The 14,951-nt window shown below is 30.9% G+C and overlaps 1 protein-coding gene across 3 annotated transcripts in view; it reads left to right on the forward strand.

Annotated features, from left to right (window-relative positions):
- Positions 1-14,951, forward strand: part of NLGN1 (neuroligin 1) — a 735,835-nt gene that overhangs the window by 239,042 nt on the left and 481,842 nt on the right. For 2 of the 3 annotated variants that reach the window (XM_057545961.1, XM_007173570.2), the window contains one exon: positions 8,256-8,408. In XM_057545961.1, coding sequence (XP_057401944.1) covers positions 8,256-8,408 — 153 coding nt within the window. Of the gene's footprint in view, positions 1-1,151; positions 1,212-8,255; positions 8,409-14,951 lie in introns of all 3 variants that reach the window. The other variant, XM_007173568.2, reaches the window with a different exon arrangement.

Here is a 14,951-nt window from a genome sequence, read left to right on the forward strand (position 1 = left end):
TATTTTATGCATGACAAAATTCTCTTGCTTACCGTTATGTGGTTGTCTGTCTTTTAACTTGAGTGTTATGTGTTTGTAATGATTGCTTTTTGCATGAGGATTATGAAATGCCATACAAATTAAATGGTTGTGGAAACAAAAAGAAATGTAGGGCTTCACCTGCTTTTTTGTGCGCTGAATATGTCAATCATGTGACACTTAAAATTACTTTCATATGGCCTGTGACTTCCCCTTTGGTGTGCACCTTTATTCTTAGCAAATTAGTGTGGTTAAGAATAATAAAACATTTATTAAACATTCACAGTATTTTAATACAATTATTATCCTAAAATATGATCCCATTATAAATAACTATACTGGGCATGGAATTGTACTAGGGCATAATTCCATTATATTTCTAAATTGATTATGAAATATAAACCCTGACTCTGTAACTACCTTAATTGCTAAACACCAACTTCTACAGTGGTACCTTTGCTCTACCAAGTGATGAGATTATTTATTCATACATTTGTGCAAGTTGAAATTTCTTAAATCCACGGTTAATATTTAATCAAAACACATGGGGAAATATTTGTATAATGACAAGTAATTTTAAAAAGTCACAGTTTTGAAAAATGTATGATATGAAAATGTATAAAACCTAAGTGTTAATGCTTTTACAAAAAATACAGAAGAAAAAAGAAAAAAGAAACCTAAAATTTTTTGTATCTCTGTTTTCCTTAATGCTATTATACTGTCCCAAATTAAAGAATGAGTTTGGCCTACTTTCTTTATTGTTGTCTCCAATTCAAATTAGAAAAGACACTGAATAAATTAAGTTCTTTCATCTAATAAAACTGTTTACTTTTTTTGTATGCAGTGGGTATTTTAAAAAAAATCATTTCCTTTGCTTGTGACTTGAGTTTCAAACCATAACGTATTTTTTATGCTGGATATATTCACAAACCAAATCTTCTATGAGATATTTTAGGGAAAGGGTTTTTTTTCTTAAACAAAAGAGGTAATCAACTTTGATGTAACCACTTTCCCACTCTTTTTTGGAAATATCCTTGAGAATTTTGGTATTTACATTTATTTTTTCCCCTCAGTCTTGTTTATTCTTGAATTGTCTTTTTTTTTCCCCTCCATTTCTCCGTTCTCAATCCTAGGTCCCCTTACAAAGAAACAGACAGATGATTTAGGTGATAATGACGGTGCTGAAGATGAAGGTATTTTTTTCCACCAAATCTATTTGCATGACAAGGGCCTCAATCACTTTTTCCACCCCTTTCTATTTTTTTACTTCTTGTCTTTTTTGAAGAGTTGTTTTTAATTCCCGTTTTTGATGTGTTTTGTCTTCTTGCTTGTTGTTACATATAAATACACATTTTTAATTTTTTAAAAAATGAGTGTTAAGTTTTGCTTTTGATGCCAACCATTACAACCTTTTAAAAAGGGGGCATTTTTTTGTTTTCTTGAACTGACTTTTGATATGTTTCATCCCACATTTTGACTGAAACTTGTCCATATTCTCTGAACTAACAATCTCTCCCCCGTAGTCTCTCTGTACCCATTTTGCATGTTTTCTAATCTATGTAAATATTTTACCCAATATCAAAATGTTTCATTTTTATATTTGATATTTGTTGAAAAAAACCCACACCCAGTAAAATGAAGGACAAGCTAAAGGCTGATATAAAGTGTTTCTTGAGCAATATAATTTAGATTAAAAAAATACTGTTTTCCGTTGATGTGCTTAAATATCACATAAATAAATGAAATCGTATAGATATGAAGGGTATTACACCTATTTAGATAACTGTAATAAACATTATGCAACCACTTAAATACTCTGAGAAGATTAGGTGGATATCCCTTAATTTCAAAGGCACGTAATTTTGAGATTGGCAAATGAAAATATTCTGAATTTCAAATTGTTGCCAACTATAAGTAATAATGTTTTTCCTACTGTACTAATAACACAATTCTTTTCTCTTTCCAACTTTCTTATGACATACAATTCTGACATACTCTGTAAATGTAAGTACTCACTAGATTGATTTGACATTTCTCATTCCATTGTGTACCTTTACCTGGTATTAAATGGAGTGTCTAGAGAGGGCCATTGATTCTTTCAGTTCATTTTGGCTCCAATTAGTTTTTTTTTTTTTAATACCATCCTAGTTATGATTCTTATAGAGATAATTAATGTAATCTCAGGCTTAAAAATAATTCCCAGAACGGTAGAAATTAAATCTCATAAAGATATTAATAATATGGTAAGAAAGATTTTCCAAAATAAAATAATCCACAAGCAGGTCAGCAGACATGCTAGTTCCATGAGGTACAACTATGAATGAATGCATCCTTAACTGTTTTCATTAAGATATATATATTTAATAAACTACTTCATAGTAGAAAATTAAATTATAGAAGCAAAGTATTAAAAGCTTAAAAATTATATTGAGTTAATATTTTTATAACATTTAAGAATTCTTTTGATTAAATGAAATTTATGACATTTGATTAAAAATTCATTTACCATGAACACCACCAGTGGATTAAAGATTAAATACAATGCAGTCATTAATATTTGAAATAAATCATTATAGCTGTACAAGATTGACATTTTGAATGCTAAATAGCTAAAAATAGACTTATAATATCAAAATGCAATTTGTGATTTTTTTTAACGTTGTTGGAAATCTGAAGTATTAAAACATCAAAGACATTTATTCACTTTGAGGACATGGGTTATTGTTCCCAGTGCTCTCCCTATGAAGAGTGCTTCCACTTGGGGGCTTTGAGATTTGTTGAACCCACTGAAAATCCTTAACTCTTGGACATTTGTTATGTAAATAATACCTAAGACTTCCTAAATTCTTAGTGTATACTCACAAGGTTAGTATACATCATTTTCTTGTTTTACAAATACTTTGATTGCTGATTTAATATGCTTTTTTCTTTTTTTTTTTGGTAAAACAGCATCAAGTGAGATATTTACATGTTTACAGATGATACCTCTGAGCGACCACAGTGAGCTAAGCCCTATAAATGTGAATATATCTCAGAGACCTATTTTGAAGCACATGTAACATTTTTAAATAGCCATTAAAAATATCCTAAACCCCTACTTAAATTGGCAGGTAGTATTTAGGTTACGTACTAAGCCAGTCATCATAAGAGTTATCAAATCAATAAATATATTTAAATGCTCAAAAGTGTAGAGTCAAAGCAGTTCGATTCAAGTTCTGTCTATTCCTCTGTGTTATTTGGGTAATTGTTTAGAAGACAAGAAGGATAAATTCAAATACCCTCCAGATAAAAACCTTCGTAGAAAAGTCTGAACATCTTCTGTTGAATTTGTTTGAAAATTATTCTGTTGATGTGAGGGTGAATGAAAACCAAGGCCGATTTTCACATTTAATTTGTTTCAAATCTTGAATCAGCATTATTAGATAAAGCAACAAATTTAAACTACTTGATAAACTACTCCTTTTACTTCAGTCAGAAGTCTAGTTATCTGCTCATTTATATGGAATTGTCCATTATGTCCTGATAGCCCAACTCTTTTACTTGATTTCTAGGTTTCTGTCTCAAGACTGTATTCAGAGGCTACCTGAGACATTGACTGGGGCGTGCCCCTCATTCACTTAAACTCATCCAAGTCTTCTCAGTGCAGCACTGTTATTTACTTCTAATTCTCATTTGTGTTTTTGCCATTATTTTTTACCACTTTTAGGCCAAACACAACTGTGTCAAATTTTAATAATAATCATAAGAGCTGCATATTTTATTGGCTTTTTCCATAGTTTCAAAAAGACTAAAATGAAGTGATTAAAAATGGGTCAAAGCAAAATCCTAGATTTCTACCAATTTATTTTGGGAATTTAAGAGATATTTAATTTTTTAAACTGTGCTGGGAATACCTTAATTTTTCAATATTCAAATGCAATTTTCTATCCTACATAGAGCTTTTTAAAAGTTGCTCTCATAGATTTTTGTATGTTTTTTAACTAAAAATTGTTCTTTTGATCATAAGTCCAGTTTAACAAATGCAGATTCATCCAACACTTCTATATTCTTTTGCTGGTCCTGAATAATAGCTGAGGTTCATCAAATGAGTAGGGGGCAAAAAAAATCTTGAAATATCTTTAAATGCATCAGGGAAAGATTTAACTGAGGCAATACCCCACAATTTTAAAACTGTTAAATGCTCCAAAACTCAAAATTATGGGCAATTAAAAACTTCATGAGTCCTTTAAGGAAAGAGAAAGCAGTAAACATGTTTAAGGAGTTATGTGACTAATAATTATTCACTAGGACTATTTTTTTTTTGAATTTTTAAATTTTATTTTATTTCATTTTTATACAGCAGGTTCTTGTTAGTTATCCATTTTATACATAGTAGTGTATACATGTCAATCCCAATCGCCCAATTCATCCCACCACCACCACCCCCACCCCCGCCACTTTCCCCCCTTGGTGTCCATACGTTTGTTCTCTACATCTGTGTCTCCATTTCTGCCCTGAAAACCAGTTCATCTGTACCATTTTTCTAGGTTCCACATATATGCGTCAATACACGATATTCGTTTTTCTCTCTCTGACCCACCCCACCCTTCGTGACAGTCTGCAGATCCACCACTTCTCTACAAATGACCCAATCTCATTCCTTTCCATGGCCGAGTAATATTCCATTGTATATATATACCACATTCCCCCCCATCCATTCATCTGTCGGCGGGCATCTAGGTTGCCCCCGTGACCTGGCCACTGTAAACAGTGCTGCAATGAACATTGGGACACATGAATTCACTAGGACTATTAAAGGGAATTATGACTTCAAACATTGGTTGTCAGGCAAAATAAATATGGTTCATAAATCCACATTAACTGCTCTAGAGCTGTTGGCACTTGCTACATTGGCTTAAATTTTTGGTTTATCAGAAAGATAAAATAGTTACTAAAATTAAAAATCAAGATGTCTACTCAGATTCCGGTTTATTATTTTTTAACTTGAAAATCTTAAATACTTTCTTACCATAAAAATTTTAGAAGAAAAATAATCATCAGTGTAGTATTTCTCTTTTATCTTCCCACTTTTTTCAGACACCTAGATGCTTAGCAAAGCTTTAAAACATTGCAAATAACAGAAAATATAAACATGCTTTAGGAATATTTGTAGTTTTACTAAACCTGAACTAGTATTTTAGTCTTTGGGTATTCTTTTGATTTTAGTAAGGTCAGTAGCAGCTAGTTTAGGCAAAGTCAGATATCTTAGGTAAAATCTACTTTATTTCTAAGGGAAAATATGAGACAAGGTTTAGAGGGACAACATGACTCTAATAAATTCATTATAAGCTACTACATCTAATATATTTGAACTAAGACATAGTGGCCACCCCAAATTTTATTATTAAAATGATGGCATTAGCAGATAGCATTCAATGGTAGGCTATCTGATATATCAATTTCACTTATAGAGTCTGGTTTTTTTTTTAAATCAAAGTAAATAGAGATATAATTTAAACTATTTATATGTATTGTTATATTATTATGTTATTATATTTATCATAGTTAAACACTTTACTATTATATTTACATAAAAAAAGACCTGTAGACTATGAAGAAAAGTAAAGTCTAAGATAGAACTTATGATAAAACACTATCAAAAGTAAAGTCTAAGGTTGACCACTCTGATAAAACATTATCAAATAATTCTAATTGCTCTGTAATATAAATATGGCATTTTCCAAGCTTTATTAGTAATATTGAGTTGTTATGTACAAAAATTGTACCTATTTTGGCAATTAATACACCATATAGCATTAACTTCAGGGTTACTTCAAGCAAAAAGAAATACTGTTCAGAACACAGCATTAGAATTTTATAAAACTTTCTGGAAAGGTTTCTGCTGGACACACTAAGTTCTTAGGCAAAGTTGAAATCATTGAGAAGTTTGGGAAGATAAATTGGAGATTAGAATCAGCCCAAACAATCAGTAATCTTTTCAAGTCTAATTTTCAAAGAAAAATAGAGATATACCACTCAAAATTGCTCCTAGAATCTATTATCGTATTTTCAGTGTTTCCTGACAATGTCCACTCCATTCTGTTATTAGGTATAAAATATGGCAGGTCTTCCCAATGTGTGCCTGTATTGTTTTCCAGGTGAACAGAACGATTCTACCAAGATTTCATTACTGTTCACAGTTGGTGCTTTGTAATTCTATGTAATTTTAATTAAAGAAGAATTCTGAAACAGCCTCCCTCTGTGCTACCTCCAAGCATACAATTAGAAGAGCACAGAATCTGCTGTGAACAGTCAGTTAATGGCTTCAGTTTAATAATTTATTATTGCTTTTTCAGTGCCAGCCATACTAGAAAAACACTCTAAAACTGTGTGCAGCAAACAGGCATTTAAGGAGGAGAGTTTGACAATTTCAGAAGAATTGTTTTCTCTCTGTAAGCCTAACATCTCCACAAGCCCCCAGATCTTACAAATGAGTGAATATCATTTTCCCTCCCAACGATTTAAGGAGAAAATAAATTTAGTTTTTTTTTTCACTAAATGTAGCTGAGTCTAGTGAATGTCAAAGTATCCTCATCTCACCAGTTAAAAAATAAGACACTCTTCTCGAGTACACCCTCGCAGGGAGAGGGGGAGATTATGATAAATTTATACACTGATATTAAATATTAAGTCAAATGTAAAGTAGTCTTTTTTAAAAGTCCTAAATTCTGCAGTTAGCTATTTCCCCAACTTGAAAATCTGGACAAACAAGTTGAGCTACAATTCCTGATCTTAAAATGATTTTCATTGAAAGAAATCACTTTATTATTATAGTAGAAAAATTGAAGCATTTACACTAGTCATCTTTTTTACAAGAAATGTAAAGCGGCCTCTAAATTATCACCAGTTTTTTCAATGAGTTTATATCATGTTAGTCCCTTCTGAATGTTGAAACCTCAATTGTTATGATGTAGGAGATTTGTCTGAGAAAAAATGTCAAAAGCAAAGGAACAAAGCCATACTTTTAAATGACACTTAATATTGTCATAAAAGAAAGATAATACACTTGATGTAATTTTGTTTCAATTGTGGGCAGAAGAGATCATCGACCATTATATAATAGTAATGTTTTAGGTATGTTTATATTCATAATCATATAGATATATGTACACATATAATACTTCAATCTACATAATAGTTAAAACCATGTTCACCAATATACTGTTTAGCATTTTTATCTCTAGAAATTAGTATATTTTAATACCAATTAAAATTATCCTGTGTTTCCCTTATGTATTATTTCTAGACCCTTGTTGAAAACTTCATAATCGGGGTAAAGTATCCTAGAAAAGCACATACATTTGATTAAAATTTAGAGCTGTAGAAATCACTTTAACATCACCCTAAACTTTGGCATTTTACGCTTGGACTTAGCTGTATTCTGTCTCATGTGTGTATGACAGAATCTTAGAGCCAAAGTGGGGCTAAGAAGAGTAGAATAGTTACAAAAAGAAGGTAAAAAATATGTTAGTCTGTTTTCTTCTTCCGAAGGGTAAGGATAATTGGAATGAGCAGATAACCTGGACTGAACTGAAAAATATCATTTAAATGAAAGTCCCCTAAATGCAACAAAGACAGAAATATAGATGTTTGGACTCTATTGCCTAAACATTCATCTGACAGTACTTGAATAGTTAAATGAAACTTCTTGCAACTTCTATAGCACAGTGTTGTAATTATGTTCTCAAATTGGAGCATAAATTATTCCATGTAATTATGATGCATTCAGTACATATCTTTACAGTAATTAAGAAATGGAAAAACGGTGTTTTATTCATAGTAGCAGTGATACCATTGTACTTAGTTTATGGTTCATAAATTCCATATGAGGTCTATAACATTTGTAAAAAGAAGTTTTAAGAATCATTATCATTCTATTATTTCTTTTGATTCTACTGTCACATCAGGGGTCAATAAAAAAAAAAAAGCACTCAAATTCACACCTACTTCCAATTTGTCCAAGTTTTGTAATTCAGTTTATAATATTTAACAAAATTTTAGGTAGAAAACAATGGATATCTATTGCTCTTTTCTGCAATAGATCTTAATATAAGTTGCTTAAGAAACACTTTAACAAAGACAGGAATTGAAATAACTATGTTAAAATCATTCCCTCTTGTCCCTAAAATGGAAAATGTATTCTCTGCTTTATTATGCGCGTTGAGGATAAGGACAATTGCCAACCATTTGTTTTTCAGATATTCGGGACAGTGGGGGTCCCAAACCAGTGATGGTGTATATCCATGGTGGCTCATATATGGAAGGGACTGGAAATTTATATGATGGGAGTGTCTTGGCAAGTTATGGCAATGTGATCGTCATCACAGTCAACTATCGACTTGGGGTACTCGGTAAGAAATTTCTCTTTTTTTTCCCCCCATCAATCCATGAAATATGTGATAGTTTTGTTTTGAATTGTTTTGTTTTGCTTTGCTTTGTGTCACTCATTGTTCTATGCTTGCTGATTTTGAAGCAAAATTTTTGATATTTTCAATAAATTCTATAAATATTCATAAATTACTTGACAAAAGACAGCTAGGGTTGGTTTTAATATTTAATATAAAAGGTAATGAAATTATTCACATTGTTATGGAGTGCTCTTCTTAACTTGGCTTTATAGAAATGTGAAAGGCAGCAATGGCAGGGCCTTTTTTAAGAAGAATTAGTCCCTGGGCAGATTTTTCTCTCTTCTACTTGTCTTTTTTACAGTGTTTTAAAATTGCCTGAGGTTTGCCATGAATGTAGAAACAAGTTTTTATTCTCTTCAAGAATATATGTATGGACTAGCTTTGCGGAATGATTACCATTTCTGTGTAGGTTTGTTTGTTTGTTTCTTAAGTTTATCAAATATAATTAGAAATATTTTGTTTAAATGTATTTTGATTGAATTATTTGATTTGCAAAACATGCATTGATTTCATAAAGTGTCAAAGAGTTCAACTCAGTAATGTATATACATGTAAAAGAAAATCAAACTAGTGATCTTTCATTTTGAAGAAAAGTATAGAACAATATCATTTAAAATAAAATTTTAAGTACTCTGAAATAGGTATAAACTTGCTATTCTACTTGTATAAGTTTATTTTTTATAGTATTGTCACAATTTGGTGAGTAAAATAACTATATCATTTAATAAGACACCTTTATCTGTGGTATTTTAGTTAAAGGTATTTGCTAAGAGTACAATTCATTACAAAAGTTTTTTTTTTTTTTTTTTTTTTTTAATCTTAACTGATCGAAGTCTTTTCCCTGATTATACACTTAAAAGTTATCATTTGTGTTATTTGGGCACAAAAAGATACCTCACTCATTCTTTACTCTGAAATATTTTGAAAAAATAATTTGAATTATATTCTCCTTTATAATAATTGTTAATATAATTTATTTTAGCCATTGAGAATCAGTTTATTTTTCTCTTTGGTGATAGTTATTATTATTCTAATCCCTTCTATGTAATCATAATCTGTGTTTCTGCCAATCTCAAAATATAAAAAGGAATGATTTTTGTCAATCAAGTTTGTGTGTCTTGGGGAAGGAGATATGTTAGCAAAGCAAAGTGAGATCTTGATCTTTTTCTAGTTTTCTATTTTGAATTTGGAGTATGGTGGATGATATAATAGATACACTCTGTCAATGTAGATATAAAATATTTCTGTACCATTGTTCAAGTATGCATTAGTTTCCCCATCATGTCTAATCATGCATTGCTTCAGTTATTCTTATAATTTCACTGCATAGGGATGAATGACTTCCCACCAATGAAAACTCTCTATATTAGAAGATATATAAAGAGATGTTAATAATAATCTTCTTAAATTAATCTTAAATATCATAGTGTTGTCATTTGTTTCTTAGGCAAGATTTGAATGTGAGTATCTGCACTATCTTTAATGCATTTAACTTTAATCATGGCATTGTTTATAGCTTAGTTGTTTTTAGCAATTATTTTTCTCATATTTTTGTGAATTTCTTAAATTGAAAATCCTGATGCAGTGACTAGTCTTCCAATTGAAAATTTCAAATTAGATGCCAAATTGTGGTAACAGTATTTTTAAGGATTTGAACATCCACAAAGTCATATACACTGATTTTAGTTTAAAAAAGTCTGTTGGCCACCCCTTATGTTGCCTCACGCTGTTACTTGTTGTACTCACATACAGTAAGATCCCATAAAATAAACTGTGTTATGTTGGTATAAGCTTTGCCCATTTAAAAAAATGTATTCAGAACTGATGAGGACCTGACTTTGATCCAATTTGAATCCTATATTCATGTTCATATCCTATCTTTAAATGCCATACTCTGAATAATTGGATTGCAGGACAAAAGATTAACCAGTTAAAAAATGAAGAACTTGGTCTGTATAATGGCAGGCAGTGTTGGTGTTGATGATGGATGATTTTTCCAATGGTAAATATTTGTTCTGGCTCTACTGCAGTTTAGGATTTAACCTTTAGTTGGCTCCTTTGTTCCTCTTAAAGACATTGTAAACTAATAATCACCACTAAGAGTCAGCGTCCTTTATAGACCTCCTCTCAACATGATAAAGTACAAAACTTTGTTAGTGAAACATTCTTAGGTGAGTTTTGGGACATTAGTTCTAGAACATATGTATTCTGGTCACTTCCTAAAATATGTGTTGGGCCTTGTGCAAATGTATTTAAATGAATTAATTCATGAAGAATAAGTTATCATAACATTTGTTTCAGCACACTTTGCCTGTGTGGTATACCGCAACCAACTCAACAGCTGATATGCCAGGAGAACTGCAACAATAAAGACTGTAGGGTTTTAGTTGTTGTTGTTAATACTTTGTCTAACAGTAACGAGGTAAGCCAAGGTTTCTTGGGTGTGGGATCCAAAAGTTGCTGTTTAGTTGGCACTTGGAAGAGTTTTGGACATTAAGTAGAAAATAAGATTTGATCCCATGTCAGAGGAAATCCTAAGCTGTGTTTTAATTTGGATGTTTTGGTGTTAAGGAAATGAATTTTGGGGTCCAATGTACAAATTGGCTAATTATGAGATTTGCTCTCAGCTGATTGCCAGGAAATATCAGGATGTCTGAAACAGATAATATAATTCATTTTAATTTGAATTTGCCATCCCAGAGGAAAAATATTACAAGTTTATTTGTTTTAGCAATAACTAAAAAGGTGATAATGTTTCAGTAAAAAATTTCATACAGCTATCTAGCAGCCAAATTTCCAGCTTAAAGTATTTAATGTTAAAAATATATTTTGTTTATTACAAAGAAGAATTAGCATAGAAGAAAAAAATACCTCCTATGATAGCATTGTTTTGAAGAAGCTAGGAACAGGTTGGAGTTAGTTTCTCAACCAAGACCCTTTTGTGGTTTCCTTTGAAGTGGTAACACGGACTATCAATATCATTGCATTGAAAATGCTATTGGTGGTAAGAAAAACTGCAATAAGATTGAAAATAAAAAAAGGCTAGGGGATAGTGGATTCTGGCTGCTAACCTCTCTTCCCCAGTTTCATCTTAGAGTTCTCCATAATCATATCTCATTCAGTCTCACACTTCTTTTAGTAAACATTTAGACTTTCTTTCACTTTTGGTTATATACATTCTTTGTCCTCAGCCAGTTTTAACTCTTTGTCCTTGGTTATCTAATACATGTTATATAAATGTCCTTTAAAATGTATTTAAAATAATTATTAATAGAGTTATTTTTTAATATTCTGGTATATAGTTAAAATAAAAATAAATAAAAATTATCGTGTTGGAAACAGTGAGAAATACTTTGATTAGGTAGTCTTGAGAGGAAAATAGTATTAAATATTTTTATTGTAAATAGGATAAGCATATGTACTTATGGACAAGCGTTGAAAGAGAATATGAAATAAATTCTTCACTATTAAGATGAGGTATTATATAGTAAACATATTTGAAAATAGAAACTATCCACATATATTTTCAAATATTAAAAATGAAAAAAACATTAACTAATTTAGTGTTAAAAATGTGTTTCAGCCCCATCTCTAAATTTAGAATAAAATTATGTTATTTTTTAGAGAAAAATTTTAAAAAATTATCTTTGTGGAGATCTACCTTAGGCAAACATAAGATTTTTATCTGATGGAAATTTAATAGATACTTTTATTTTGATATGGATATTTTAGAGATAATTATGCATTCATAATTCAAGCACATGTGATTTATATTAGAAAAAGATTCTCAAAGATTTCAGAACTACTGATATCTCTGGATATTTGGCAAATTTTTAGTAAAGGGTCTAATTAAATATTTTACTTAGTAATCTTATGTCTCTACTACCCATCCATGGAAAAAATAATAGAGTGCTAGTTTATTTACTAGTTACATTTGAAGAATTACATTTAGCTAACTTCATAATGTCATGTAAGGCTAAACCATTTAAAACAAGCTTTCATTAACATTACTGTGTATCAGTTTTAATGAACAACTAAATTTATATTTATTCTATTAGAAATGGTTGTGAGACCTGTTAATTCTTATAACTATAATGTCTATGCAATAATAGTGCTTCAAGTATTATCAGACAAATGACAGAAATAAATATAACTTTGGTGTGGTCAGTCATCAAATATATAACACTTGTTTGCAGAACTGTACGTCTTCTATGCAGGATAAAAAGTAAGAACAATACAGTCCTTATCTTTAAAGAGTTTTCAATCTAATTGAGGGGGAAAACAAGCACTCAATAGAGAGTAATAATTGATATTGTACTTCATAATAATATATATTTATTAATTGATTTGTATGTACATGGTCACTTGATATGTAAAAAAAATCAGAACAAAGAAAGAAAGGAAGCATAGAATATCAGATGGGTCAATACGAATGCAGTGATCGAGATTCTTATTTGAATCTGAGCAGTCTAGCAGAAAGGAGATTTGGTAAACTCTAGGTAGTTATGATTTAAAAAGAAAAGCATATTCATTTCTCAAGTGGCACAATGTTTTGTCATTATTTTTCTTTTTTTTGCATTGTTTTTATTTGTTTGGCTCTAAATCCTAAAGCAAAGAAACAACTCTAAATGTGACCTTATATTTGAGAGTAATATATAATCAATTATTAAATTTTATAAGATGATAATAACCCACTATCATCCAAATGTGTTCTTAGAAGGTGGGAGAGGGAATCAGTCTGTCCTTGAAGAGTCAAAAATGTCTTCATGAACTTGGTAGTATTTGAGCAAAACCATGAAGGATGGATTATCTCTGGGATTAACTAAAGAGGAGAGAGAAGGAAATTCTTTTTATTTTTATTTATTCATACTCTTTCTACTTCAAAAAAGTGGATGTAATTTGTGACAAACACACACATATAAATAGGTCGCTAAAATCATATTGAATATGAATACCCATACTATAAAGAAAGAGGCAGAAACTTAGACTACGAATACATACTGGAATTGAACATAAATGTATATCCCAATTTCCTAGAAGCAAGGTAAAAAGGATAATGGATTGAATTTCATAATTGTTATTATCAGATAAAGGAAACATATATATCTATATTTTATAAAAAATACACAAAGTTTTTTTTCACACTATAGTACAGAGAAATTTATCATGAGTTGTTTTTAGTTGGAACACCAAGAAAAATATAGGAATGGTGTGATAGTCTTTATGTCATTAGAAGATGCAGAAATATTCTCAAGCATATGATTATGTATTAACCCTCTGTAAAAGCCAAAGACATAATAATAAATGACCACAACTTCTATAGTGCCATTTCAGCAAAGAGGCAACCAAATACAATTCAAGTAAGAATTCACTTATAATAGGATAGAGCTAAAAACCAATTTAGAGCAATGACAGTTAACTGGGTCCATAGATTTCTTCTCTCAAATACCAGTTGTGTCAACTGAGTTTTAATAAGGGCTGGATGGTAATCAATTTTAGATTGAGTGCTAAAATGATCTCCTAGAGTAGAGATATTGTTTGTCCTTTGGAAAAATAGAAACTTTAGATAGATAATGATACAGTGCAAAGTAGACTGTTCATTATTTTTATTCTACTTTTTCCCTCCAAAATGGTAGGTTGCAATAAAAGCAATTATTTATTTATGCCAAAAACATAGAAAACCTGAAAGTAAGCATGTCGGTTAGTGTGAGTGTTAGTTAAAAGAAGTTAGTTTAAAAAACAAAAAAAATGTGTTTTAGGTACAGTCATGTAGTATCATTCATTAATTGATTAATTCAGCCATTCATTAATTCTATATAAATTGAGCAATATTAAGTATCAAGCATACTTACTGAGCATATTGTGAAAAATAAGATGGATGTGATCTCTGCTGTCCAATAGATTACTAGCTATTGGGGGAGATAGAAAATAAATGAATGATTACAAAAATGATGTCCTTTACATAGATAATGATTTAGTGCAAAGTTGACTTTCTTTATAATTACCTAGAGAAACGGTAAGTGCAGTGAGAAGGCAGCTAATCTATTCTGCACACTCGGAAAAGGTTTCCCAGAGGAAGTGACATTCAGGTTTCCCTTTCTTATACTTTACTGAAAAAGGCCTTGTTGAGACTCCCGGGGCTTCGAGATTGTCGATTCCATTGGTCACTTCTCTGTTCTCATCTTATTTCATCTCTCCATAGCACAGGACAGAGTTAACCAGTCCCTTTCGGTCATGCTTGTTTCTTGGCATCACACCAGGGTTTCCTCCTGCCTCACGGTCTGCTCCTTCTCAGCCTCCTTTGCTAGCTCCTCCTCTCTTACCCTGATATCTAAATGTCGAAGTGCCACTAAGCAGAAATTTTGGCTCCCTTTCTTCTCTCTCTACCATATCTCCCTAGGGGAATTTATGCATGGCTCTAAATGCCATCTGTAAATAAGTGACTTCCAAACTGTATCTTCAGGACTGACTATTCCTCGGAGCATC

Source organism: Balaenoptera acutorostrata, chromosome 4 (assembly GCF_949987535.1).
Source record: "Balaenoptera acutorostrata chromosome 4, mBalAcu1.1, whole genome shotgun sequence".
In the NCBI taxonomy this organism is placed as follows: Eukaryota; Metazoa; Chordata; class Mammalia; order Artiodactyla; family Balaenopteridae; genus Balaenoptera; species Balaenoptera acutorostrata.